Source organism: Chrysemys picta, chromosome 16, assembly GCF_011386835.1.
Source record: "Chrysemys picta bellii isolate R12L10 chromosome 16, ASM1138683v2, whole genome shotgun sequence".
In the NCBI taxonomy this organism is placed as follows: domain Eukaryota; kingdom Metazoa; phylum Chordata; order Testudines; family Emydidae; genus Chrysemys; species Chrysemys picta.
In genome coordinates, this window is record NC_088806.1 from 27,165,042 (window position 1) to 27,192,805 (window position 27,764).

Genomic DNA, 27,764 nt, shown 5'->3' on the forward strand with positions numbered 1-27,764 from the left:
CGCTGCTGCCGTAAAGCGCAGTGGGCGCCCGCAGTCCGGAGGGGAGCGAGGTCATTGCCGGAGCCGCTGGCGGGGCCCGGCTTCACAGCAGCATGTGGCGCGTGTTCGCGCAGCGCCTCGCCCCGTGCGCGGCCCCGCGGCGAGTGCCCGGCGCGGCGGGAGCGAGCCCGGCCCGGGGGGCCCGCGCCCTGAGTGGAAGGAGCCTGGGGGCCGCGCAGCCCCCGCCGGGCCGGAGCTGGAGCCGGAGCGGCCCGGGCCCCCGGCCCACGGGGCGGCTGCTGCTGCTGAGGGAGCCCTGGCCCCGCCTCGTCCCCCGGCGGTGGTGCAGCCTCCCGCCGCACCAGAAGGTGAGGGCCCGGGGGGCACGAGGAACCGGCCCTGGTGCCCCATCAGCGGGGCACCCGGACCCCCCCCCCCCCCGGGACCCTGACCCCCAGAGCCGGGGGCTGCGGGTGCCGCCCCCAGCCGGAGCCGCCCGAGCCGCAGGGTCACCCCCTTTCTCTTCCCCAGCTCCCTGGGAGCGTGTCCACCCCGACCCCACAGCCGCGGGGGAGGCCAGCATGGGGGACCCCCCTGCAAAGCCCCCGTGAGATGGAAACAGCCCCAGCCCAGCCCCCCCTCTCTCAGACTCGCTGGCCGGGCCCTTCTCCTGTTCCTAGGCCCCCGAACCCGCAGGCTGTGGCACCCCTAGATCCCACTGGCCGCTAGCCCGGTCATCTGCTGCCGAGTTGGGATTTGCCCTTGTCTGCGTGCCCCTTCCCCACCGCTCCAGTGTGCGCCAGTCGGGAGCTGCCCTTTAGAGCTCAAGCGGGCGAGCAGTTCCCCGGAGTCACTCTGAGTTACGAAGCACCTTGGGACGAATAAACGTGAGACTGTTATTGCCTGAGCATTATGGCCGTTTTATTGTTGGACCCCTTGACTGTTTCTGGATTCAAGAGCATTGACTGGCCTCTCGCCTCTCTTGGTGGAAGGTGTTCTAGGGTCCCTTGCGCTATGGCTGGGTTGTTCTTTTGCAGGTGCCTTTGCCGGCTCTTTCCCCTACAATGCAGATGGGGACTATCGCTCGGTGGGAGAAGAAGGAAGGGGAGAAGATCAGCGAGGGAGATCTGATTGCAGAGGTACCGTGGAGAGGTCGCCCCTAACCAGGATGGCCCCAGTTATGGGGTACCAAGGGCCAGTTCTTCTGGGGGGGCCCTCCCCTTGAGCATCTCACTTTCTGGTGGGGTGGGAAGTTGCACCATAACCAGGGGACGAGGCAGGCTATAGTCTCTAAAATTGTCTCCGTACTAAGTGCATGCCCTGGATTTTGTTACAAGTCACCCCAAACGGGCATAAATGTCCTTTCCTCACCCTTAGCCATTGTCTCTGATTCAGCATTGGAAGGTTGACTCCTGCCTCTGTTTAGCCATAATGCCAGCTTCCATTACCCACTTGTTACATTTTCAAACAAGCACCTTTGTACTTTCTCCTGTGCTGCCCCTCAGGCTTGGGAGAAGCTCCCCATAAACATCCACAAAACTAACTCATTTTCTGCCTTCAGATTTCTTCTTAAAATTCTCATTTGCTGTGAGGGCTACATAAAATTTGACCACAGATAGGCTGCTGGTGGGCTGAGACCACAGCCTGTCATGCTGATATATTGTCTCATTGTTTCCTTGTACTCCTCTGTCAGTCTGTCTATCCATCTGGCCCCTCTCATGCTTAGATTGTAAGTTATCTGGGGCAGGGACCCTCTCTGTGTTTTGTGTGTGTACAGCACCTAGCACAGCGGTGTCCTGATCGATGTCTGGGGCTCCTAGGTACTGTGAAATACAGATAATAAAAATTAATATTAATCTTCTGAAGCCACTTTATTGAAGTGATTAAAAACAGCCACAACCCCACTACCCCTCAGAGTTGCCTGCTGTTTCTTAGCTACTTGTGAGAGGGATTGAACCTCATTTGTTCTACAGTCTCTCTTCCCTTTCAGCCAAGTTGCTGCTGTCAGCTGAGATGATTCTCACCATGGCTTTATATGCCAGGGAACTTCACCCACAAACATCAGACTGGTGGATTCTGAGCTGATGTGAAGCCTTCTTTTTTGTGTGTGTGTGCGTGTGGCCATAACAAGATCGTTCTCTTTTTGCAAAGGTGGAAACAGACAAAGCGACTGTGGGGTTTGAGAGTCTGGAAGAATGTTACTTGGCCAAGATCCTGGTGGCAGAAGGGACAAGGGATGTTCCCATTGGGTCTGTAATATGTATCACAGTTGAAAAGTAAGTAAATCGATCACATCTCAGTAGAGTGCTGTCTTGGGAACCTGGTGGTTTGGGTGCCCTGGATGAAGCATTAGGCATGTTATCTTCCATGTTGTCTTCATGGCTCCTTTCGCTCCTCTTCTAGGCCTGAGTTTATTGATGCCTTTAAGAATTTTACCTTGGATTCTGCAGCATCTGCTGCTCCAGCAGCCTCAGTGCCTCTCCCTTCAGCAGCAGCTCCCCCCCCACCAGCTCAGCCCTCTGTGCAGGCTCCAGGCAGCTCCTACCCTCCTCACATGCAGGTAGGGCATGTACATACCCTCAGTGAACTATTCTTCAGTGTCTGTCTTCTGTCTGTCTAACACTATTAACTCCTGGGCACTGTGATGTAGATACAAACCATGGGCCTTATTAGCTCTAGCTGCAGGAGTGTGTCAGTCGATCTATCCTACAGATTTAAAATGGGCTTCGGGCGGGGGGACTCCAATCAGTTAAGCTTTGAAAACAGTTGTGCTTGGTTAGTTCTAATGTGGTTAGATGCTGAGGTATCTCTGTGACTGCCTAGTACTACTACAGTATCCTATGTTTCTTTATCTTAAGTACTTGTATGGCCCCTTTGGTCTTGCAAAATTGTACACATCATTATTATTTCACGCATATCTAAAGTGCCTATCACTGGAGTACCTGACTGCTCTGAGGGCCAGGGTGTGTCACTCCCAGCATAACTCTTCCCATCCACCCACCCCTTCGTTTTTCATAGCATTGTGTTAAGGAGTGAGATTCCAAATGGAGTTGGGGGAACCTCACCTGTTGTGGGAATTGGGAGTTTTATTTCTATTTCTGCCACTGACTTGCTGTGTGACCTCAGACAAGGCACTCCACTTATCTGTGTCTCAATTTCCCCATCACTTGGGCTCTACAGATAAAAAGTGTTATATAAGTGCTAGGTGATGATTATTTACTAGCACTAAACAGGCAAAGCAGAATCCCAACAGGAAAATCCCTCAGTTGTTGCCTCTCAATTTTCTTCCTTAACTTAAGTCTTGTTTAAAGAAGCTAAACCAGAGATCTGGCAGCAGCAGCATCGCACCCTGCTCCGTTGGGTTAGGCAGGCCCAGGAACATATTGGTGCTGGCTCATTCTCAAGGGTAACACGCTTGTTGGATTTGAAGTCATGCTCCTGTTCCTGTTGGCTTTCAGTTATCTGTTATGATACGCTCGCATTCTTTTGACTCCATAGATTCTTCTCCCTGCTCTCTCGCCTACGATGACAATGGGCACGGTTCAGAGGTGGGAGAAGAAGGTTGGTGAGAAACTCAGTGAAGGAGACTTACTGGCAGAAATTGAAACAGACAAAGCCACGATAGGTGAGAAATCTCTAACCCTGAGAGGGACCATAGATTGTTCTATAACCTCTGGAGAGAGCGTGATCCACAGTAGAGCTTCAAACCAGCCTCTTCTCTTCCAGCTGCAAAGAGCAGTAGGCCTTGGTGCAACATAAAAGAAGCAATTTAAAGCTATTTCCTGTCCTCTTGTAGTTCTAGGTGATGGAGCTGCTAATAGCAGCTCCCAGCTTTGCATCAGCCCTGTTGTGTTAGACCTGCGGTATGTGGAGACTTCTCCCCATTCAGTGTTGTTTTAAAGATCTGTTAAAAAGTGGCAGGGATTTAGTTACGGGAGGGAGACTGAAAGCAACATCTAGAAGAACTCTTCATTGTGCCAGTGTGTTGAGATTGTGAGACATCAATGCCAACCTTCTGGTTATTTGATCTTCCCCAGCATTCATCAGTCATTTTCTTTTAAGGCTTTGAAGTGCAGGAAGAAGGTTACCTGGCAAAAATTATGGTGCCTGAAGGAACAAGGGATGTGCCATTAGGAACCCCACTCTGCATCATTGTGGAGAAGGAGTCTGATATTCCAGCATTTGCTGACTACAGAGAGACTGGAGTAGCTGACATCAAACCACAAGCACCACTACCGAGTCCTCCCCCTCCGGTAAAGACTATCTCTGATGGGGAAGAGAAGTTGAGGGGACCATTAGCAGTTGCTAATCTAACCTGAATAATCCTGCTGTTTTGGACCTTGTGAAGCTTGAACTCCAATAATGTGTTTGTGGTTTCATGAGTGAAAGGATAATGTGAGATGGATACAACCTGTTAGCACAAGTTAGCTATCCTCTGGGAACTGATGGAGGTTGTTCCCTATGTCTGTAATTCAGACCGCTGCCCGTTCTAGTTTTAAATGCCCCAAATGGTCCTGCCATGAGGGCAGGGGACTGGACTCGATGACCTCTCGAGGTCCCTTCCAGTCCTAGCATCTATGAATCTATGAAATGATGGGGATACAAGTCACTTACTGCCCCTTCCTCTGGGAGATGATTCCACAACCTAATCAGTTGCACTCCCAGAAAGGCATTCTGATAGACTAAATAATGTCATCTATTTCTCTGTACCTTCCTAAATAATTCTTCTCCCCCATACCTGTAGTATTATGTTCCCCACCTCTGATCCTCACTCTAGCCACAGTTCTGCTGATTTATCTCTCATTCTCTTCCTTAATCTCCTAAATCAGCCCCTGATCACTTTTGTTGCTGATCTGTGAACATTCTCTAGTTGGTTTCTGGTAACCAGATGCCCATGTTCTCTTTGCATGTTAAATCTTCTCATACTTATTAAGTGAAACGTTAAGACTTTAGCTGAATGTCTGTGCAGCTAATGACTGTGTCTAACCCATTCTCTTAAGGCAGCAGCTCCTCCTCCCCAGCCCACTGCCCCTTCAGCTCCAGCAGTCACATCACCTGGGGCTCCCGCACATAAAGGAAGGGTAATAATTAGCCCCCTGGCGAAGAAATTGGCAGCAGAAAGAGGAATTGACATTGTGCAGGTGAAAGGTGAGTTGCCATTTCCGTTCTTATCCAAGTCTCTGCTGCCCTTAGATGTGTGCTGAGCTGTCCATTCCCTCACAGTCCATGGAAAATGTTTTCTGGTCATGGATTACAGCTGAATGTCCAATTGCTGTGCTAAGTGACTAGGTTAGAAAGGGAATGGGTTTCATTTTAACTTGCATTTTCCCAATATGGCATTGCATGAAATCATCTTACATTTCACATGTCCCTCCACCAGGTACTGGACCAGATGGCAGAATCACGAAGAAAGATATTGAGTCATTTGTGCCTCCAAAGATTGTCCCTGTGAGTAGGACTGAAATCTGTGAGATCTTGTACTACTGCATTAGTAGTTGTTATGACAGAAGTGTAGAGCTACCTGCTGTTCTTTGGAAGCAGCTGAAGACTGCAACCAGCAGGTGAAGTACGGCCTTTCTGAAGACTGACAGTTGTGCTGGTGATTGGACAGTGTGGAATGTTGTATCTGAAAGTGTTGGGGAGTCCGCATGTGTAGGACTTCAGAAACGTGAGACAAGATGTTCTCCTTTTTTAATTTGTCACTTTGGAATTTTGCTGCAGAAGCACATCCTGCCTCTCCAGGTATTTATATGGTCCCCATTACCATAATAACAGAACAGCTGATGGAGTGGGGATGCCTGGAGGAATGCAGCTTAGGAGGGGAAAATCAAAGGAAGTCCAATATTAAAAACTGAAAGTCTCCTGCAGTCATCCTTACTTTCCAATCATTATCTGACGGAGTTCTGCTTTGTAGCTGTAACCTTATAGGCTGGTACCTATCACTAATATTTATTACCAGTCCTTAATTAGAATATAGTAGCTACAGATATCAATACCATATGTTTCTTATACCCACAAACACCACATCATTATTAAGGCCTTAACATTTGGGTTTGTGAATCACTTAAAATGCATTAGGGTAGGAAGCTATAGGAGTGCCTTCTGCTTATTAAAGAAGGTGACCTGGAAACGGGGAGAGTAGCCATATTTCAGTAATCTGTTTTCCACCACAGCCTTATTCACTGGAGTTATCCCAAAGCTCGTCTCCGTAATGCTGATTTCTAGTATCTTACAAACCCCAGCTCACATCTGAACAATGTCTGTCTGTGTCTCTCTTTGCATATAGGCCCAGGCAGCCCCTATTGCACCTGCAGCTCCAACAGCAGCACCACCTCCTTCAGGCGTCTTCACAGATATCCCCATAAGTAATGTTCGGAGGGTAAGAGGTTTTCCTTCTTTCTCTCCCTTTAAAGAGGAGATTGTATTTACACATAGGAATATTTCCAGAAACATTAAACATTTAACCACTGTTGACTAAGGTCCCTTTTAACCTGGAGGGCCAATTGGATGCTGAAGGGTAGGGAACCTGGTAGAAGAAGTGATTTAATAGCGCTGGCTTGAGCAAGGCATAGAACTGGCAGGTGTTGAGCAAGCTTCCCCCCCTGCAGCTTTGCTGATGCACCTCCATTCTGACCTGCGAGGTCTCTCCCTGTCCACAGCTTTGTCAATGCACCTCAGCCTTAATCTGCAGCAACTCTTCTATCCCAGTTTGCACCTCGAGCAGACGGCCAATTGGGCCAAATCATGTCATGGTGGTTGATGTACCCAAAAAAAGGACTAGGGTGAGATCCACCCACATCTCGAGAAATGAAAGTTGAAGCAAAATCCCACTCTCATTTTTACTGCCATTAGTGATTTATAGTCGGGTGACGTGTCTCCAGGTGTCTGGTGCCTTATAATGGACAACCATTCCTGTTAGCCGAATCTCTCTTTTCTAGTGTAATGAACTTCATTGGAAGGGGAGCGCGAGATCTTCTTGTGGAGGTGCCTTTTATATACAGCAACTGCTTTATTGTGTTTATAAAAATGCATCCATACAACGTTTCTGGCCTCATGTACAATTTCTCTAAAATACAAATAACAGTTAGGACCAATGTCCCCAAAACTAAGATGCTTCCCAAATTACGATAACAAAGTTTTCCTCTGCTCCATCCAGCAGAAGCCTAGGAGAACACAATGAGAGTAGGGGTATAAATTCTAGCAGTTTTAAAAATGCAAAATCCTTATATTGGTCTTTTGGCTATTGTCTGTTGCTCAGTGGTCTTTATGTAGCAACTCCAAAGACACTTGGACCAAACCCAATTGTGCTATAACGTGTGCATCTAAGACAGTGGCGTGCATTGTCAGCCCTACTTTTAACTTGGATGGAAACCCATTTTGCAAAGTGTGTTGTGTTTTAATGACCTGCTCTGTTTCCCTTCAGGTCATTGCTCAGCGTTTGATGCAGTCTAAACAAACAATACCTCACTACTATCTATCTATCGATATAAATGTGGGAGAAATACTGGAGCTCAGGAAAGAACTTAATAAGGTAACACTACTGAAGGGTTGTGGTGTGGGTCTGAGCGGACAGGTAGATAACCAGTCTGGTGAGCCTCCTGCGTCTGTTCTTCAGTGTTGAGCCAGCTGGACTTGGGAAGAACGGGTTCCTTCGCATCCAAAGTTTGCTGCCTCCTGCTATTCAAGTCTTGACCCTCTTGTGACAGTGTGTGGAGAAGTCTTATTCATCCAAACACTGCCCATTGTGTGCTCAGAGTTCCCCAACCAGATCACATTGAATCCTAGACAACCTGCACAGCTTTCTTTTACTATTGTTGCCTCAGTTAGAAAATAGAATAAAGAACAGTATCAAACCGTAAACAAGATGCTGCTTCTGAGCCGAGTTTTTTCTTTTGGCGGAATGAAGATAACACATATCCCCAAACTGAATGCTGCTTCTCAGACTACAAGGGGGGAGACGCAAATGTTAAATGGGCTTAAGACACTTTCAGATGTTGTTTCCTCTTAGAGATGTGCCAGATTGACTGTGATGGGGTCACGCAGCAAGTGTAAACAGGCTGTGTGGTCTCGTGTTTATGCAAACTAATTCCGTTTTTGTGGTGACTATAAGGAGTGAGTAAATCACTGACGTTTCAAACCTCTGTCTTCTCTTTACAGGAGGTGTCAGAGAACGTTAAGCTTTCTGTCAATGATTTCATCATTAAAGCTTCAGCTCTGGCATGTGTGAAGGTGCCTGAAGCCAATTCCTCATGGTTGGACACTGTTATCAGGCAGTAAGTATATGGTCCAAATGTAGCTAGTAACTTTATTCAGTATGGTGTTAATAGCAAAATGGAGCAATTCTCCCAGGCTTTTGGCAGGATCTCATAAAGGCTGTCAGGAATGGGAGCAGCTGCAGTGTAAAACTCGGGATTCTCAATACTTCATATACTTTTCTTCAAGTGCCCTTGTGAGTGAGGCCTGGGCACTAGATTTAATGGACTTGACAGTAACTACTCGTTTATACAAGGTGGCTTTAATGCTTTCAAAAAAATCTTTGTGTCCTGCTCAAGTAATCTGGGTTGTGTCTCCATTGTGTCTTACAGAAATCATGTAGTGGATGTTAGCATTGCAGTGAGTACTCCTGCAGGGCTTATAACTCCCATCGTGTTCAATGCGCACATAAAGGGACTGGCTTCCATTAGTAAAGATGTTGCCTCTTTGGCAGCCAAAGCACGAGAAGGTAAACTTCAGCCCCACGAATTCCAGGTGAGGCGCTTGGTGTATTAGTAATTACTGCAGCTGTGATTGTTCCCAACTTTAAAGAAAGAAAAAAATTCAACAATTTCATGACATATCAGTCAATTGACTGCTTCAGAACAGGAACTTTCAAGTAAATGATCAAGTGTAGCCATGTTAATTAACATGCTGTGTGAAGTGACTTTTGGGAAGTCCCATATATTAATCTGTGTGTTTATTTCCTGTAGGGAGGCACTTTTACGGTTTCCAATTTAGGAATGTATGGGATTAAGAATTTCTCTGCCATAATCAATCCACCTCAGGCATGTATTCTGGCAGTTGGTACTTCAGAGAACAGGCTAGTGCCAGCAAATAATGAGAAGGGGTAAGTATTAAATAGAGCATTATCCAGATTCAGTTAACTCTTCAAACAGGTGACATTTATTTTGGAATAATGGCTAGGATTCTAATTTCCCCATCAAATGATCAATATTTTGCAGTATTGCACAGTGCAACTGTTGCGCTTCACGAGCTGCTTTTGATACATCATAATTTTAAATACAGTTATAGGCAAATCTTATCTATCTGTTTTCAGTTTAGCTATGTTAGGTACTTATGTGGCTCCCATTGCCATATTATCCAACCATCTCACAATCGTTAATGTATTTCCCCGCACAATGTCCCTGTGAGATAGGGAAGTCCTATTATCCCCATCTGTAAGATGGGGGCCTGAGGCACGGAGAGTAAATAATTTGCTCAAGGTTGCACAGGAAATGTGTGGCAGAAGAAGGAATTGAACCTTTGTCTCCTAAATCCTAGATTAGTGCCTTTCTCACAGGACCATATTTTGTTGGTAAATTTTGACTGGCACAGTGCAGACTTTTGAATCTGGTGAGCAAATGAATGATGCGTTGTATAGATAAGTCAGTCTTACTGCCTGAAAACTCACCCTGAGGTAGACAGGCCTCGAGGGCGACTTAGCATGGAGGTGGAGTGAAGTTTTATCATGAATGTATTTGCATTTTATTAAATAAAATGAACTGCATGTTCCAAAGGGATCACCTAATTTCAGAAAATGAAGGATATGATCTACTCTATCATGTAGATCTTCATCATAAGCATTTGTGGAGATATAAATGTAGATCTGAGTACTACAAGACTAACACCCTTTGGTGTTTATCTTTTATAAAAGTCCTGGGTGGTGTGTAAATATCACTGGCTGACAAATCTCTGCTAACCAACTTGCAGAGTGCGAAATATGGTATTCTGTTTCTCTTCCCAGGTTTGATGTGGCCAGCATGATGTCAGTTACTCTTAGTTGTGACCACCGAGTTGTGGATGGAGCAGTTGGAGCCCAGTGGCTTGCTGAGTTCAAAAAGTTCCTTGAAAGGCCAACAACCATGCTGCTATAATCGAACCAAACAACCAAGACTTTCCTAGGTCACATTGTTCTGTTCTAATCAAGCTATTTATATTTCAGTGATTAGACTCTATTAAACAAATTTTCCTTTTTTATTTTAAATATGTATATTAACTGGTAATTTTTACCAGTCTGTACAGATAAATAGTTTGCAGAAGGCTTTACAGAGCAATATACAGTTATACTGTATTTTATACAGTTAATGAATTTGCCAATGTTTCTCAAAAAAAGTCAAGTGTTTTAGATTTAAAATCATGTGAACACTCCTGAATTGGGGCGGGGAGCATACACAGATATATCATCTCTTGTGTTCTCAGAAATAAGAGAACCAGACTGTAAACATCTGTGCAAAAGAATTTGTAAGGCTAGTTTTTTTTTTTAAGTGAACCCTAAGTGGTCTGTTCTCCTGCTAGTATTAGTGCGAGTGACAGGCACACACTGAGAGGAGGAATATTTTTTCATAGGACAAAGGGTTCACATTCCAATTCCTCCTTGAAATTCAACACTAGCTCAGATTTTCACAGCTACGTGATCTCTTTTAGAGGACTTTAAAAAAAAAGGGGGGGGGGCAAGAGAGAAGTTACACTAATCAGGCTATCAAAACAATAAATCAAATATCTTCTAATTGCCAGAGAACATGCCCTATCCTTGTGGATTTTCACGTGTGTATTTTTGTATGAAATTATCTTAAATGGCTGCTTTCCCTCTTGCAATGTTAACAATACACCCTATTGCAATGGAAATGTTCTGCAGAACAGTCAGGAGAATTTCTTGCTATGTGTGTTGATACCCATTATTAGCATGTGTAATTTGGCCATTGGAATTCCATCCCTGGAAATCATTTCTGTGATGACTTGGATGCTTGAAAATTGGTTTTTCAGACATTCTTGACATAGGAATCTCTGACATGAGTTGAGGTCATTGATATCACAATTCTTCGATGAAATGTCTTTACTGTCCCAGCCTTTGTGCTGTCCCATGTATATAATGTATGTAAAATGCTTTAAATGGTTTTCTATTGGACTTGTACCCAAATACACTAAAAATTGTGTCCTACAGTGCGGGGATACATTGGTGGCCACTCCCAATATTCCACTTTCCAAAGGGAAATGTTAACTTAAAAAGGATCATGTAGTTGATCAGTGACCAGGAGAGCTTGGTAGGAACAAAAGGTTAAATAAATTCTATATAGAAACTTATTCTGTACCCTATACATTGCATTAAGTATTGTCTCTTGTAAAGTTGTGCTACAGAATCCACTAAAGGTAATACTGAAAAAATATACTGTGGAGATGAAATATTTTTGTGAGAACTATTTAACGTTTTACTTGGTGGGTTGCAGTTATGCCTAACTTTGATGGTTGGGTAAGAAGAAAAGTTGTTGCACTTAAGTTTAAAAATGTTCTAATTCTCTCAGTTCCAGATTCTCTAGTGAGTCCATGTGTTCTATTAAACCTTTGGAATTGTTAGACAAATAAAAATTGTCCCAGTGCTTTTTCTGTTTAGTAGTGGGTGCTGCTCACCTCACTGCTAGTGCACAGTCTATCCAAGTTGTCAGCCCGTTTCGTTGGGCAAATGCAACTTACCCTATTAACCTTAAGATTTCCAGCCATAAGTGATTCAGTAACATCTTTGTTAAGCCACCATCATGCAGCACTGGACTTGGATGATTTATGTTTCTGACTCCACTGTGTACTTAGAATTCTGGTTAAGGAAATCCTGGACACTCTTGTTATCCCATCCCCATAATAACCTGAAAATTAATCAAAACAGGAACTACCTTGTGCCAAAGGACCACTGTCTTATTGAGAGCCTGACTGGGGAACAGGTTGCAGAACAGCAGAATGATCCTTTGTTTGTAGTTGGCTGTGTGTTGCAGTGCCCTGTTGCATGCTATACACTCCAACTAGGGCACCTCACGTACATGAACACTTTTCAGTCTGACCTATAACTATAGAAAGACAGTCTTTAAATGCAATCCTTGTGACTGTTTCAGAACAAAAATGGAGGAAAACTAAGAATTGTGGCTCATGAGTAAATTAGTCTGTTAAAATTTAATAATAATATATAGAGATATCCTATCTCCTAGAACTGGAAGGGACCTTGAAAAGTCATCGAGTCCAGCCCTTTGCCTTCACTAGCAGGACCAAGTACTGATTTTGCCCCAGGTCCCTAAGTGGCCCCCTCAAGGATTGAATTCACAACCCTGGGTTTAGCAGGCCAATGCTCAAACCATTGAGCTATCCCTCCCCATAAAATACAATTATACATTTCTAACCTGTCTGTTCTAATTTCTGATCTATTTTAAAACATGGTTATTCCTTTGCCATATTGTTATATGATGTAATGGAGGAGAGTAATGTAAAGCTAAAGTGGGTACAGCCTGGCATAAAAGGGGTGAGTACATTGTGATATCAAATTACTTACCAAAAAGGCATCATGAAATTGATGCTTTATTTCCTCGCTTCCAGTCTGAAAAATAATTCCATATTCGAAAGAATATGATCATTATTGCCTTTGTAAGACAACTTGACTGCTGGCCTACCTTGTCCAACCTCTGAAGTACTCATTTTTAATGTTATCTCACCTGCATTGGCTTGTTTTCTTCATGAATGCTAGCTGGCACCACAGACATATAGCACTTGGGAAGTGTTTATAGTAGAGAAACCCTTTTGGTAGATACCTTCATTCATAGGGTTCTTGAGCTTTCATATTCATTATGTAAATAGTCTTTGAATTGGCAGACTAGTTCTAGAGCACTATTGTTATGTTGCCTAGTTCTGCTGAGATTGCACTACCATTGCATTGGTGGGTTAAGGCTAACTCTTAGTGCACAGCTGCCCTCAGTAGTATCAGCAGAGGAGCCAGTGACTGAATTGGCTTTGGAGACTGCTCATCTCACCTTTTAAAGGTAACCCCTACAGCTCTATTTGAAAGAGAAGCCAGGTTGGGGGAGAGCTTGCACTGTTACATGTCATGCATCATCAATGTCACCATCTTTCACCAGAATTAAATCCTCTATTTAAAAAGAAACAGTTTGCTAACACCGGATAAGAGTTTTTTCAGCAGAGTAAAACCAGAAAGGAAAACACAATTTCTTCAAAGTTTATCACCCTTTATTGCTCTACTGATTGACAAACTGGACATGGTAGTAAAGTTTATGATGTAGAATCGTGTTAGAGATAAAATGATCTAAGTAACCCTTAAATGCTTACAACTTGTATTAAGAATTCCTTCCTACTCTATATACTGTACACTTCCTCTCTATAAACTTCATCACCCTCTGTTCTCTAAAGGAAATTGTGTGCACAGACAGCAAAACAGATACTTAGAATAACACAGATACTGATTTCTACATATTGGTAAGATCTTTACCATTAACCTTTCTTTTAATCTTTAAGAGTGACACATACCCACTAACTGTGTGAGAACCTGCTGTCCCTAACATTTTCTTTAGGAAATTGGCATTATGATAAGCAACACACCTTTCCTTTTGTTAAATGTTGCTGTAGTTGCTTCTTCATCAACCAATTCTGGCAAATCCAGCTGTAATCTGTATTTTTCAGGGACTTCAACGATTACATCATCCTAAAACAGGCAAATTAAAATACTCCGTGAGCAAGTATATGTGTTAGTTTAAGTGACTTTCTAAGCCTGTTTGGGTTCAACAGAGAGAAAACACAGGTTTTCATTCCTGCAAAACTTACCCTTGAAATGCTCAGTTCACATTCAGAAACGGAACTAACTTTAGGCAATTCAACTTTCAGTTCAATCTTTAGAGGTTTCCCATTTGAATCCTTTGCAATGGTCAGTTCATAGGCAGGTGTGATTGGCTCCTCTGGCAGCTCCATACTGGCAATCTCTTCTATCAGATGCACTTTAGACTGTGTAACATCCTTGTTCAGCAGCAGTGTAGCATTATTGTGATCCTCCTCTCTGAGGTTGTGCTTCATCTGGTCCAGTGTCAGTTCTTCCAGAAAAAATATTAGTCACACAGGTAGTTACTAAAATATCATCTTAGAAATAGTTTAGCTGTAGGTTTAACTGATGGATTTATACCAGTTGGCAAAATGTGCCAAAACTTAAGTCTCAGCTTTGTGATTATGAACTCAGCTGCTACAGCTTGTATACTAATTTCATGGAGCTCTTTCCATCTTCATTCCTCATTTCCAATTTTATTTGTAAGTAGGTACAAGATTGAAACTCAAGTTTCCAGTGTTCTGTACCTTACAGTGACACCACAAAGGCCTGATTCTACTGGGCCCAAGCCTGCAAGATGCTCAGCATCTCGCAGGAACAGGGTACAAGTCAGTTTCAATATCCTTTAGGTTTCATGGAGATGGAAAGTAACATTGTAGCCACCCCTCACATGGACAGGACCTTTCCCATTTCCATTACACCATTTCTTGACAGTAATTTAAAAAGTGTACGTACCATTCCTCACGTTCTTGTTGAAAAGTGGAGCTGGTAGTGGCCCTCCTCCCAGACTCTGTTTCATCCTTTTCAGGCTTCCTTTGAGTGTGAATGTTGCAATGTGGTAAGAGTGGGAGAGAGAGAGGTTGTAATGCTCCGCAATGTATTTAAATGTCAGACGGATCAAGTGATCCATTTCTGCTTGGTTCTCCTCTCGCTGAAGAACAGTCGGATTATATGCAATATCTATGATGGAGTAAATCTCTAGAAAAACAATGAGTGTCAAAAATTATTGCTGTACTGCTACAATCTGTTTTATAGGGGATAGAATACACCATCTGCCATAGCTACAGGAGGGGTAACCTATATTAAGAATAATTTTGATGCTTTTCATTATTGAATGTTTTGAAGAATCAATAATATGAAGAGGGGAGTGGCTTGATCTGTGGTTTCCTATGAGGAGCTGGTTCCAGAAAACTGACCTACAGAAAATACCACTCCCATCCAGCAGACCACTTATGTACATGTGTAAAGTTAAGCATGGAAGTAATTTCCCTGCATTTAATGGAACTGAGACTACTCGTGTGTTTAAAGATTGGTACACGCGCTAAAGCCCCAATCCTGCAAGGCACTTAAGCATTTAGTGTGATGTTCTGCTTTTTCAGAAGGAACAACTGATTTTACTTTGGGTTCAGTCTATGCCTCCTCCACCTTCAAGTTGCAAGCTATAAGCCAGCCAATGGCATTCCAAAAGGACTGCTCTTTGCCAAAGTTATGTCTTTGCCTTGCCAATACAATACTACAGAAATGAGAGGAAAGCGTCCTAACTGTGGCACGTACAAAGAGTATTTTGGAACCCATTATGTACTTGCCTGCTTTATCGGACACCTCCTCTAGTGAGCCAGCACGTAGAGGTATTGGATCAGTAGGTGACTTAGGAGCTGGGACCCTTTTCCACCTGCAGAGGTTAATGAACAATGATTTTTCATTAGGATCCTGCAAAGAGAACCCAAAACCACTTAATTACCACAAATGTTTAGGTCCCCTTATATCCAAAAGTGCAGTGGAACCAAATGGTCAACAACAGAGTAAAATCATAGGTCACTTCCAAATCCTTAACTACCTATAAACTTCTTTGTTCAACTTTATAGAAAACCGGTAAAGAGCTATGTTTGTCTCCCTGCCCACAGGGCTTTCGTATTGAAGAAAAGATACACTGACATGTACACCAGGAGCAGGATAGGATTTAAATACAGTTTATGAACATTGATTTTAGGGACACAAAGGGGCCTTTTTACCAGAAACAGCAACAGTACGAGTCTTGTCACAGTCTGTGCTATGTAGGACATTCAACAACAAACCAGCACTGCTTTAGAGTCTGACTGTGACTTATAGTTGTGCCAGCATAACTGGGGAGTACTTCCACTGCGGTCAATGGAGTTACACTGCTGCAATAGTCTGAGAGGAGAATCAGGTTTCTAGTATCTAGGAGCTGGCTACTTCCATAGCACAAGGGGGGAGAGCTGCCTCTCTAAAGACTTGTATTCACTGCCCAGAGGTACCAGTATCCAGCTCAAGTTATGGGGTTCACCCTCTCAAGGTTTACTGTGCTCTTAGATGCAGAATATATCCTGGATTTCCATGTTACATTAAGTGATCTGCTATGATCATCAATTCTGACAGAATCTCAGAGCTAGGAATCGAGCTCTATCACAATGGGATGCATTCCAGTTTATTAATGAACCTCAGCCCACAAAGTATGCCTTCCTGAATTATACGTGATCTCCTCTAGGCCCTTACTTTTCCCATGGACACTGCTTGGTTTAATTAGGAATGGCTTTGTATTTAACACTAGAATTCATATCTGCATCTGCTGCTCTTTCCAGTTCCATGTAAACATGGTGTTTTTCCCACAGGCATATAGACCAGTTGGATAACCTGACTCTGACAATGGCTATTGCCCAATGCTTCTGTGAAAATAAAAATCTTCCACAATGCACCTCTTTGTGCCCTCCATGATAGTGTATTTTGGGAAGGAGCACTGGCTCATACCCTGAAGCACAAAGCATGAGAACTTTTATTATTTTTATCCTAGCCAGTGGCACTGCAGAGGCTGTTTTTCCTCACAAAAATCAAATCCTTTTTTAACCTTATTGAGCCATTAGGCTGAATGATATCCTCATTCCTTCCCTCACTGGTGTCTCAGTTCTCTTGGGTCTCTAGCAGTGAACACTGGTGCTCAGAAGGACCGTCACCCGCTCCCAAGGGTATTCAGATAGCCTGTGCGGGCTCCCATGACACAGCTCAGTTAGTAGTGGCTGGTTAGGGCCTTTTTGCAGCGGGAAGCATCTTCCAGGCACTACCATTGCCGGGTGAGATCCTACTGGAAACTCATGGCTCTTTCATAGTATAAGCCCTTGCCCCGCGTACCAGTATGTGGGTCTGTAGGCAAAGATGTGGTTCAGGGGGAGCGCAATATTGCTTTGCATCCTCCAGCTGCTGCTGCATGAATCTGTGGTAACTCTCAGGGGTGCTTTCTGCCATCTCATCCAGCATACTCCAGAGCTGGGTCACTTGAGTCAGCATGTCCTCTGGGTGAGCAGGAGCCGCCATCATTAGCACAAATGTCCCTCAGGAAGCAGCACGGGTCCCACGCTTAATGCCTATAAGAGAAAAAAGAGAATTAGGGGGAGTATCTGCTTTGAACAGGTGCCCTTCACGGGGTCCATGGGGTTTGTATCCTCGACTCCAGGGCAAAATATGTTCTAGTCACAAGAAAAAGGATGGGGGATCTACCTGCCAACCGCTTCCCCTGTCCCCTTGACCCCACCCTAGCGCCCCGTGCTGCCCCCTTGACCCCACCCCAGATCCCCCCGTGCCGCCCCCTTGGCTCCACCCCAGCGCCCCCTTGACCCCCACCCCAGCGCCCCCGTGCCGTCCCCTTGACCCCCACCCCAGCATTCCCGTGCCGCCCCCTTGGCCCCACCCCAGCGCCCCCCGTGCCGTCCCCTTGGCCCCCACCCCAGCGCCCCCCGTGCCGTCCCCTTGGCCCCCACCCCAGCGCCCCTGTGCCGCCCCCTTGACCCCCACCCCAGCGCCCCTGTGCCGCCCCCTTGACCCCCACCCCAGCGCCCCTGTGCCGCCCCCTTGATTCCCACCCCAGCGCCCCCGTGCCGCCCCTTTGGCCCCACCCCAGCGCCCCCCGTGCCGTCCCCTTGACCCCCACCCCAGCGCCCCCCGTGCCGTCCCCTTGGCCCCCACCCCAGCGTTCCCGTGCCGCCCCTTTGGCCCCACCCCAGCGCCCCCCGTGCCGTCCCCTTGACCCCCACCCCAGCGCCCCCCGTGCCGTCCCCTTGGCCCCCACCCCAGCGCCCCCCGTGCCGCCTCCTTGGCCCCCACCCCAGCGCCCCCCGTGCCGTCCCCTTGACCCCCACCCCAGCGCCCCCGTGCCGCCCCCTTGGCCCCCACCCCAGCGCCCCTGTGCCGTCCCCTTGACCCCCACCCCAGCGCCCCCGTGCCGCCCCTTTGGCCCCACCCCAGCGCCCCCGTGCCGTCCCCTTGACCCCCACCCCAGCGCCCCCGTGCCGCCCCTTTGGCCCCACCCCAGCGCCCCCGTGCCGTCCCCTTGGCCCCCACCCCAGCGCCCCCGTGCCGTCCCCTTGGCCCCCACCCCAGCGTCCCCCCTTGACCCCCACCCCAGCGCCCCCGTGCCGCCCCACTCTCTCCCCTTCACTCGCCACACAGATCCTGCCTCCGGGTACACGACGCCGTTTCCATAGCAACCGCCGCGGAAGTCCCCCGGAAGTAGAAGTGTCGTAACATCCCCCCCAGCTCCCTGAGTTCCGATTCCCGACTGGGTCCCCACGCCGGAGCTGCGTCTCTCCCGCCCCGAACCCTCCGGATCGGGCCCCCCGCAGGCAGCCCAGTGCTTCCGGTGGAAGCACTTCCGGGGCACTCACTTCCGGGTGGAAGGAGCGAGCACCCCCTTTCCTCCGTGGGTGAGACGGGCTCTGGGTTGGGGGGGGGGGAGTTAGGAGCCCGCAGGGGGCGCGCTGGGTCGGGGGTTCTGGGGGAGGACAGGGGGTGAGGAGGGGGAGGGATGAGGATTGTGCGGGGGCGGGGTGGGGTGGGGGGGTGTCTCCCGAGGCCTGAATGTATCTGTGTGGGCCTAGACCTCGCCCACCCCCGCTCCTCCCCACCAGGTGCCCAGTGCTGGGGCAGCCACCTGCTGCCCTGGCTCCCTGCCAGCCGGCACTGTTCCTGCTTTCCCCATCAGCGCCTCCAGCCTGGCTGTCCACGTGTTGCTACTGATGGGTCCCAGGCGGGCTGGTGCTTTGGGCTGAGATTGAAGCAAATCTCCCTAGATCGCCCTGCTCTCCAGGTGATCCCTTTATTTCCTGCCCTGATCTGCTGTGAGCTGTCAGCCCACTGCTGGGTGATACCACACAGGGGGCTGTGCTTCAATGGTGGGTGAATGGCTGTATAGGTAGGGCCTGGGTCTCTCTTCACCATGTCAGTTTTACATTAGCATCGCTCCTTGATGTCAGTCCAGTTACTTCTGACTTATGCTGGGGTAAGTGGGAGCAGGCTCAGAGCCACACTATGTTAAGCGATCAACATGGAAATATTAGATTGAGAGACATGGAGTAATTTTCACTTATCTTCTTGTTGATATGAGATAAAGAGATTTATCAGAGACTGTGGATGTGGGTACCTACTGCTGAATCATCCTTTCTAGCCTCTGCACATGCAGACTGTCTCATAGGAGGCTTAGTTTTGGGGTAATACAGTGGCTTCTTAGGCAACACACCTCTCAGCCTGAGACAATAGCACATTTACTGTCACACAGATGGAAAAAACTTGCTTTTACGCTATTCATCTCCCTGTCCTGACAAGAGCATTTTCTGCATTACAGAGTCTTATGTATGATTATCTAATAGCTTTATTTTTTGTTACTTCTGTGAAGGTTAAAGAATGTCCCGGGTCCCTTTAGGGAAAGTCCTCTTACGAAATGTCATTCGTCATACTGATGCACACAACAAGGTATGGGACCATGTTCTATTTCTTTGCTTCTCTCTCCTGTGGTAAAGTATGGTACTATCTCTGATAGCTCTTCTTCCACTCTGGGCTCTCTGTAAACTCAAAAGCTTGTCTCTTTCACAAACAGAAGTTAGTCCAATCAGAGATATTAGCTTATCCCCCTTGTCTTTCTGATACAGTCTGACTTTCCTCCTGTATATCAAGGTCTATTTCCTGTTACTTTAGTGTTGCATGTCCAGAGTTAGGATATTTACAAGGGAAAGCTCTTTCTTGATTCCATTGTGTCAAGCTATGCTATTTTCATGTTGTTGTTGCTAAATTATGATGGCTAAACTTAAGTTGTTCCACACAGCACCTCAGTTCAGCACACAAGTATATTTTTTGAAGGTAGAAATTTCTGCAGCGCATCATTGGGGTCCTTTGTGCCCTATAGCAGCTGGAGGAAGAGAGGTCCATGCTACTTCCTAAATTTAAGATATTTATTACTCATCTTAAAAACTTACACTAATTTTAAATTTAGCAGACAAAGCTTAGGGTGAAGTTCACTCTTGGGCAGAAGACCAGCACAAGGCCCCTAGTTTGGGAGTGTATGTGGGGCAAATGCGAAATAACACAAAACACCCTGCAGTGTTGGCTCCTGTTCTGCGGGGCTGGACGTAGCTCGCCTCTCCACGCGTTGCCACCTGGGTCACAGCACAGCTTGCTCAAATTTGACCCAGCTGCCCCTCCATCATCATGATGGAGGGTTGGCTGGGCCAAACCTGACGGTGCTGAAACTCCATGCACCAGGTCTCAGTGGCTGGAGCTAAGCCCAGCCCCGCAGGACAGGAGCCACTGCTGCATGGTGAGAGTGGGGAGGGTTTGCTCTGCAACCCACCTGTCTGTCCCAGGCCTTTTCCCCTACCCCAGGGGCAGGACACGACCAGACCAAACCCAACCCACCTCCAGGGCCTCTACCCCCATGATCCAACCCACCTACTAAGAGTAGATAACATGAAATAACACTACATTGCCAAAAATAAAATGAAAAAAAATATATAAGCATTACAAGCATTTCAGAGGGCTCTATTTCAGACTTAGGTGGTGCCAAGGCTATCTGCTAATTTTCTGCACAGAAGTGAATTTAATCCTGAATGCACAGGTGAATTAATTTTTAAAGGGGCCCCATCAGTTGAAAAAACAAAACAAAAAACAAAACATTTTTTGCACAAGCACAGCTCCTTACCTACATTACTAACAATGACTTGTATTTTTACTAATCTAGCTTTTCCCTGTTTAAACTCTTGTTTTGTTTTTTGCCTCTCTCTCAGCTAGGGCAATGAAAAGTCAGTTTCACTTTCAGATGCTAAGTGCTGCCTTGTTTGATTTGTAGGCATGGCAAGGGACTATTTACTTACAAGTTTCATTTATTTAAAAATAATGGAAGTGTTTGTGGCTCTGATGTCTTGTAAAAGCTTTTTTTCTACAACATTTACTTTGAGTGTTGTCGTCTCTTTAAGATAAATTAAAATAATATTTTTTCTTAATGTTTGTTAGGTTTTTGTGTCGCTGTAAAACAGATCCCTGTTTCACTTTGAATTTGAATTTCACTTCAGTGCACAAGGCTGGTATTTTCTGAGAGATTTAGAAATTGGCCCTTTTTTACTAAGGCATTTAATTCATCAGACTCATTTTCCAAAAAGGCATTTATCTCATATGTGCTTAAGATGATGCCACATGCACAACAAGGCTATGTGAACAAAATCTGAGTCAAAGCGCTGGGTATGCTGTATTTTCAAGCGTTTAACATGAATACGCACTTGGGACTCAGCTCTGCAATAGATATGTTATCAGAACTCTGGAGGAGTGCAGCGCTCCAATGAGGGAGAGATTCTGTATGAACTGAAGGGTCCACCTGCATGGACCAGATTACAGAATAAGGCTCCTCATCTATAAAACAAAATTATTTGCCGCTGCAGCTAATTCTCATTATGACATTTCTCATTTTGGTTAACCTGATGTAGCTAAAAAGGCTCATTTATGTCACTGCAGCAGGTCAGCTTAGTTTGAAATCCCTCAAACTTCAATTATTGACCCAGAAGAAGTGAGGTTACAATGTTTCATAGTTGCAAAGCATCACTTCTGTAGGGTACTTAATTTTATTTTCTCATTTTCTTTATATTTTTCAGATTCAGGAAGAATCAGAAATGTGGAAAATAAGGGAGCTGGAGAAGCAGACTCAAGAGACTTACCGGTGGAAGCAAGGGAGAATGTCACCCAATACCTCCAGGTGGGACTGTTATCTGGAGGAAATAATCCTCTTTACTACTCTGTATTGTAGTATTATTTAATGTTTACAAAGCTCTTTAAAGAGAGAGCAAGAGCCCTGTGTAAGGGCCAAAAATTTATTAACCATTTTGGTGACCACACAGGAGCATCCCTATATAATCCTGTTGTAACAGGGTTCACCCATCACTGTGGTGCCTCCTGCTGGCTGTCTTGGGGTTTGGCTCTGCATATTAGCACACCTTCTTGAGTGGTCCCTTGCCACTATCACTCCTACTCTAGGACCCACCTCTCTCTAAGGACCGTGGCATCCTCTTCAGTGACACAGCCCTCTGGCTGTGCTACACACTGTACTCTCTCATTCCGGGAGATCTGCAGTCTGCTGTTCAGCCATTTCCCTTTGTGGCTGCTGCTGCAAATTGGCCACTTTCTCATGGCCCCATCATCCTTTTTGCTCTTGCCTCAGCCTGCAAACCCCAGCAGCCAGGAGTTGTCTTTCACTCTCCTGCTCCCTGCTTACAGCACTGCTTTCTCCAGAAGGTTGGCAGTTTTCTCAGTCCTCCAGAGATACAGTCCTGGACTCCCAGCAGAGAACTGCCCTTCTCTGCCCCGCAGCTCCCTTTTTATATGGGCCTGCTTGGCCCTGATTGGCTGCTCCCATCAGCCCTTCTCTGATTGGCTGCCTCCTGCACCGCCTCCCTAGGGCTCTATTAACTCCTTAGAGCCCAGTGTGGGGCAGGTGCTCCATCACACCTATATACACCACACTTCCTGTTGAAGTTTCACACTGCATCTTTATGGGGTGATCCAGGTGTGCAGTTTTAAAAATATATAACTTTAGATAGGTTGGGGCCTCTGAAATAGCAAGATTATAGTTTGGTTAAGAAGTGTTAAGAAATGTGATACAGTGACATCTGAAAAGTGTGTGCTGTCTTTGGTAGATGTACTCAGTGCTGGTGCATTAGTATTTATAGTGTGATGTGGGTTATCACTAAATGAAATCATTCTGACCCAAGGTCTTGCACCACATAAATTCCTCCCAGCTCCTGTCCAGTATTAATGTAGGTAATAGCAGGTCACCTGTGGGTACTCTCACCATAACAAACTGGTTAAATGGTCATTGGTGTGCTTGAAGATCTCACAAGCTAAGCAGGATCAAGTTGGTTTGTACATGGGTGAAGACTTTCAAGGAATGAGCAAGTGATGTGAGAAGTGGTTTTGTTAACTCTTGCGTTTGAGTATATATTGAGCTCAGTGGCCCAGCTTGGTGCTGGGAGAGGCTATCTTTTAGATGACCTGTAAAAGTGAAGTCGTGATCAGTTGTAATCATTAAAGACCCCATGGCACTTTTTATTTGGTTCGGGCTGTTAACCCTGGTATTCTCACCAATTTCCAACTACAGTAATTATGTTCCCCCTCCAGTTTGTATTGGATACTGTCATCTTTATTTCCTGCCTTAAATTGTTGTGTCACTGTGCACTGTTAAGCAGCTGCTGCGATCCATTCCAGGGGTGGTAGCATTTCAGTGGTGCTTGACATGTTACATACTTGCCTTTTCAGAGTACTGTGAGGTATAATTAATTATTGTTTACAAAGTGATTTGAGAAACTGATGAAAGGCAACTGTCTGTGCAAGTCATTTATTAATCATTGGGTTGGTCCCATGGAAGCTCTGAGTGGAGATGGAGTGAATCTCTTTGCATGGACTCACATCCAGAGACTGTTGCATGTGTGCTTTCTCCCCAATGCCCTCTGTGCCCTAGATTGATTGATTGATTGCTCAAAAAGTCATTTGTTCCTCTGAATTGACCACTGGAGAACACTCATTTTCTCTCTGCAGTAGTCGGATGCGCAGTGACGGTTTCGATGAGGAGAGCCAAAGGGCTGACTGGAAGGCAAAGAACTTTATGCATTTTCCTGACATGATCGAAGACGACCTTCTCAGGGCTCGGACCTGGAATAAGAAGCTCTACGAATGTGAAGCCAACATGCCAGATAGGTTTGTGGGTGAATTACTATCCTGGCATGGTTCCTGTAGAAAAAGTATCTGGTACTTTATGGCCCCCACATTTCACAAAAGTTAGTGAAATGATCCTCACAACACTCCTGTGCAATAAGGAAGTAGTATCATCCCCATTTTACACGTGGTAAAGTGAGGTACAGGGAGACTTAAGTAACCTGTCCAGTGTCATACAAAGCCAGGAACTGAGCACAGATCTTCTGAGTTTCAGTCCTGTGCCTTAGTCACAAGAGCATTCTTCCTCTCTGGCACTAAATAAATACAGCCCTAAACCCAAGACTTGTTTAGTACTGCTCCCTGTAGAATTTAACCAAATCTACTTATGATATTCAGGTAGCTAATCTCCCAGATATACAGGGAAATACTAGTCAATGCTTTTGGGGGTATTTCTAAGAAACAGGAGCTGCATTGTGCCTCCCTGAACTCCTCCTTTACTGCCATTTTAGCTAATTGTTTCATTCCTCCAGGTGTCTTTTTTTATTTTTATTAGCACCCAGTCCTAATCTGGCTGTTGGCATTCTTGCTGCTTGAAATTCTTGTACAGCTGTAATTCTGTATTTGGATAGGTTTTAGATGTTGAATCTAGTAGTATGTAGATTTTACCACAGTGATAAAGGAACATATACTTGTGTTTTGCATTATAAATGGAGTTTTGTGATCACACAATTGAATACAAATGAAACCCTCTTACTATGGGGAAACGCATAGGGTGAGCAAAGCAAATTGTACACCAAGTCAATGGCAAAACTTGCAGTGACTTCAGTGAGGCTAAGATTTCACCCCATGTTCCCTGGGTGTTCATGAGAAGTGTGAATTCCCAAATCATTGGGCTTCTGCCGCACAGGGAGATACAAATTCCCTACCAGAAAAAAGCAAAGCGGTCGTTAGTCTGCTCAGAATGGTCTAAACAGAACCTAGGAAAGCAAAATGTTAGCACCTTAAACAAGTAAGGAAGATACTAGCTGTTATTGCTCCGGACTCCTTGTTTTGTATTTTTCCTAAAGCTCTCTCTTTCATTTCACCCTCATTTTGGTTCTGAATATCCTGTGTGGTTTTAACATGTTTCCTGCTGTTCTCTTGCAGATGGGGTCACAGTGGCTATAAAGAGTTATATCCAGAGGAATTTGATACTGACAGGTAAGGGCAAACAGGTCTACTGAAAAGTCCAACATCTTAATTTCTGTCAAGTTACACATTGAAATATAGCACTTGTACCTCTCCAATATAGACTGTAAATTGACCTTTCAAGGCAGAATTGAATTGTTTACCTAGCAGACATGTGGCCTGAAATGCCAGTCCATTAATGTGTTCTCTTACTCAAAACAATTCTGACAATAATGTGAGAGGGCTGGCTTCACTTCATAAGGCATAAATATTCAGTTAAGGCTTGAATGCTGTCCTTACTTTGCCCATATGTGGCACCATTCCTGCGGTGAAGAGCCCTCCCTGTTCTGAGCCCTGAGAGGTGATTGTATCTCTTCTAATAACAGGACATCCAGCTTTAACCCTGTGTTAAGAGTGACTGAAATGTTATGCAAATAAGTGTTTGGCTTCTTGGAGTTTGGCAATTTCCTAAAGTGATCCAGCTTCCACTGACTGGCTGTGAGCATGTCTGCACCTAGAAATGCTAGTCAGAATGAGAGCTCCAGTAGCATGAGAGCAATTAAGAGTGAAAATGCAAAAAAAAAAAAATCTATTGGGACACAGGTTTATTTATTTTAAAAACTGTACATAGTAGAATTGCCAAATCTAGCACTTATCTGATTCCTGGTAGTCACAGATAAGGAGTTCTTAGTACGTTTTGCAGCATTATGTTATGTTTTCCATGCTCTGGGTTGGTTAAAATGCCTTTGAAATGTCCTCTCATCCCAATTATAAAGTATGGACCCAAACTGTTAAGTGGTGAAGTTAAAAATGCAGCCAACTTATCTGACATAGCATCCATATGTCTGTCCTGAAAGGAGCTCAGGGTAGATGGGCTTGATTGATGCTTTGAAACAGGGAATGCTAATTTAGAATCTGCCCAGGCCTCTATTCTTTGTTCCTGTTACAGTGACCAGCAAGAGAAAGATGAACAAAACGCTGTCAATGGAAAGAGGAAATCTCACCCAGGAAAACAATCTGTGCCTGAGTCACTCAAACGGAAGAGGCCAAAGAAATCACAGAAGAAGAAGCAGAAAAAAAGATCACACAAAAAGCGAAAGAAGAGAAAAAAGGAGAAGGTGAAGGCCTCATCAGATTCTTCCCAGGAAAGCGAGTGTTCAGAGGAGGGGACTTCGGGCACCAGGAAAGGGAAACACAAACACAAGCACAAGAAGAAGACCAGGAAAAGGCTTGCAAAGGAACCTGCCTCTTCCTCTGGGCAGGAAAGTGACTCTTCCAGTGTGAGCAGCTCTGAGGACAGCGAACCTGAGGAGAAAAAGGAAAAGTGGTCTAAGAAAAAAAGGAGGAAATGCCCTGTGTCCGCCTTAGAGAGGCACAATGAGATTCAGAAGAAGCAAAGCAAGAGGAAGAACTGGAAAGTGGCAGCTGATGAGAAGTCGGAGGACAGCTCAGATGAGGACTAACAAGAGGCCGTGAGTCTGGGGCCATGGGTGAAATTGCACGTCAGCGAATGGAGGCTGATGTTTTCTCCCGACACTGCCCTGTGGTACAAACATGGTGCCTAACTGATTTCTGGAGCACAGAACTTTATACCCTGCCAGCCCACAGGTATGGGCTCTGCACCTTGCTGGCTCACAGAGGGCACCTCTTTGGTTTTTGCTGGTTTAAAACCAGGAGAGCTGAAAGGCCTGCGGAGAAGATGCCTGTCCCTCAGGTCGCATCTCCTGCCCACCCACCCCAGACTCCTGACTCTATAATAGGTCTGATTTCATGGCCATATTCAGTTTTAATTGACAGTTCCTGTGGGCCATCTTCAGAAGGGAAACGGGTGCATTGGCACCATCTCTAGGTTTTTTAAAATTGTTCCTCTTTTCATGCATAACCACGTAATGACCAAGACACAATTGCAATAAAGAGCAGAGGCCACAGCTTCTGCCAACCTGATTACAAAGGATGTGCCATTGGATTTAACAGCAGGGGCCCTTCACTGCAGCATTATCCCCGTGATGAAAATAAACGGATGTGGTCCCATGTGGACAGTCGAAGTAAGGAGGAGGCACTTGTCTGGAACAAGGAAGGGCAGGTGGGGTGTCACAATTCTAGCTGCAGGTGTGGTGACCCCACTGCAGTGGTTTGTTTCAAACTTACCTCAGATCCCCTACCTCTGCCCTTGGTGTGACTGACTTTCCCTCCTTCCTATCAGTAACACGTTCCTCTGGATCCACTTGTGCTGATGGACAGGCCTCTGATAGGTTTCCTGTTCTGTCTCTGGCTGGCCCAGTGTGTTTGACACAAAGATTGGGATACGGGGAGGGCGGGGGGCGGAATGAACCCTTTCTCCCTGCAATAAACATGAAGATTCCATTTGTACTTTCCTTTTGAAATCTGATCTCTTTACCACCACTTTAGCGCAAGACCCAGGGACAGAGCATGGATGTGTTCAGGGGTTCTAAAAGTCTGGTCAGGGCTGCTCCTCTCTTTGTACAATATGTTCACCACTGATCAGGTTCCATAGACCTGTGAATATGTTTTGTGGAGCCAGTCTGTATATAGGAGATTGCATCCCTGCTTAATACCCTCCAGTAGAAGATGGCAAAGGAGACTCTTAGCACATACAGTCTCATACCCCACGTTTCTCTGAATTTCCATATGCGACAGTAGGTGGTGTCTATGCTCCCAGAATGTGGAGGTCTTGAATCTCTCTAGATCAGAATTGAGGTGTCTGGGCTCCCCGATATATAAACTATGGTCTCAAACCTTTCACAGAGCCTTTTCTCTGTGTGTGTGCTTGCATATATGTAAGCCG

At 45.7% G+C, this 27,764-nt stretch overlaps 3 protein-coding genes across 9 annotated transcripts; 2 read left to right on the forward strand and 1 right to left on the reverse strand.

Annotated features, from left to right (window-relative positions):
- On the forward strand, positions 1-11,598 carry DLAT (dihydrolipoamide S-acetyltransferase). The gene is made up of 14 exons (XM_024109052.3): positions 1-347; positions 1,017-1,118; positions 2,131-2,255; positions 2,383-2,539; positions 3,478-3,604; positions 4,042-4,232; positions 4,980-5,127; positions 5,360-5,427; positions 6,266-6,358; positions 7,403-7,510; positions 8,137-8,252; positions 8,565-8,727; positions 8,946-9,082; positions 9,980-11,598. Exons 1-14 carry the CDS (start codon positions 93-95, stop codon positions 10,107-10,109), a joined length of 1,920 nt encoding a protein of 639 aa, XP_023964820.2. The 5' UTR covers positions 1-92; the 3' UTR covers positions 10,110-11,598.
- PIH1D2 (PIH1 domain containing 2) lies at positions 6,969-18,419 on the reverse strand. 5 transcript variants are annotated; one of them, XM_065570427.1, is made up of 7 exons: positions 18,268-18,408; positions 16,961-17,193; positions 15,403-15,488; positions 14,552-14,794; positions 13,825-14,087; positions 13,603-13,705; positions 6,969-8,776 (listed from the first exon to the last, which is right to left on the reverse strand). In XM_065570427.1, exons 2-7 carry the CDS (start codon positions 17,077-17,079, stop codon positions 8,745-8,747), a joined length of 846 nt encoding a protein of 281 aa, XP_065426499.1. In that variant the 5' UTR covers positions 17,080-17,193; positions 18,268-18,408; the 3' UTR covers positions 6,969-8,744. The 5 variants fall into 5 exon arrangements, with proteins under 5 accessions (XP_065426499.1, XP_023964821.3, XP_065426498.1 ...); XM_024109053.3 differs by having other exon boundaries at positions 15,403-15,526; XM_065570426.1 differs by lacking the exon at positions 6,969-8,776 and having other exon boundaries at positions 13,212-13,705; positions 18,282-18,419.
- Positions 18,387-27,328, forward strand: NKAPD1 (NKAP domain containing 1). 3 transcript variants are annotated; one of them, XM_005291380.5, is made up of 6 exons: positions 18,387-18,524; positions 19,497-19,573; positions 21,739-21,839; positions 23,675-23,833; positions 24,938-24,991; positions 25,908-27,328. In XM_005291380.5, exons 2-6 carry the CDS (start codon positions 19,505-19,507, stop codon positions 26,419-26,421), a joined length of 897 nt encoding a protein of 298 aa, XP_005291437.1. In that variant the 5' UTR covers positions 18,387-18,524; positions 19,497-19,504; the 3' UTR covers positions 26,422-27,328. The 3 variants fall into 3 exon arrangements, with proteins under 3 accessions (XP_005291437.1, XP_005291435.1, XP_005291436.1); XM_005291378.5 differs by having other exon boundaries at positions 18,392-18,528; XM_005291379.5 differs by lacking the exon at positions 18,387-18,524 and adding an exon at positions 18,967-19,103.
- Positions 27,329-27,764: the final 436 nt, after the last annotated feature.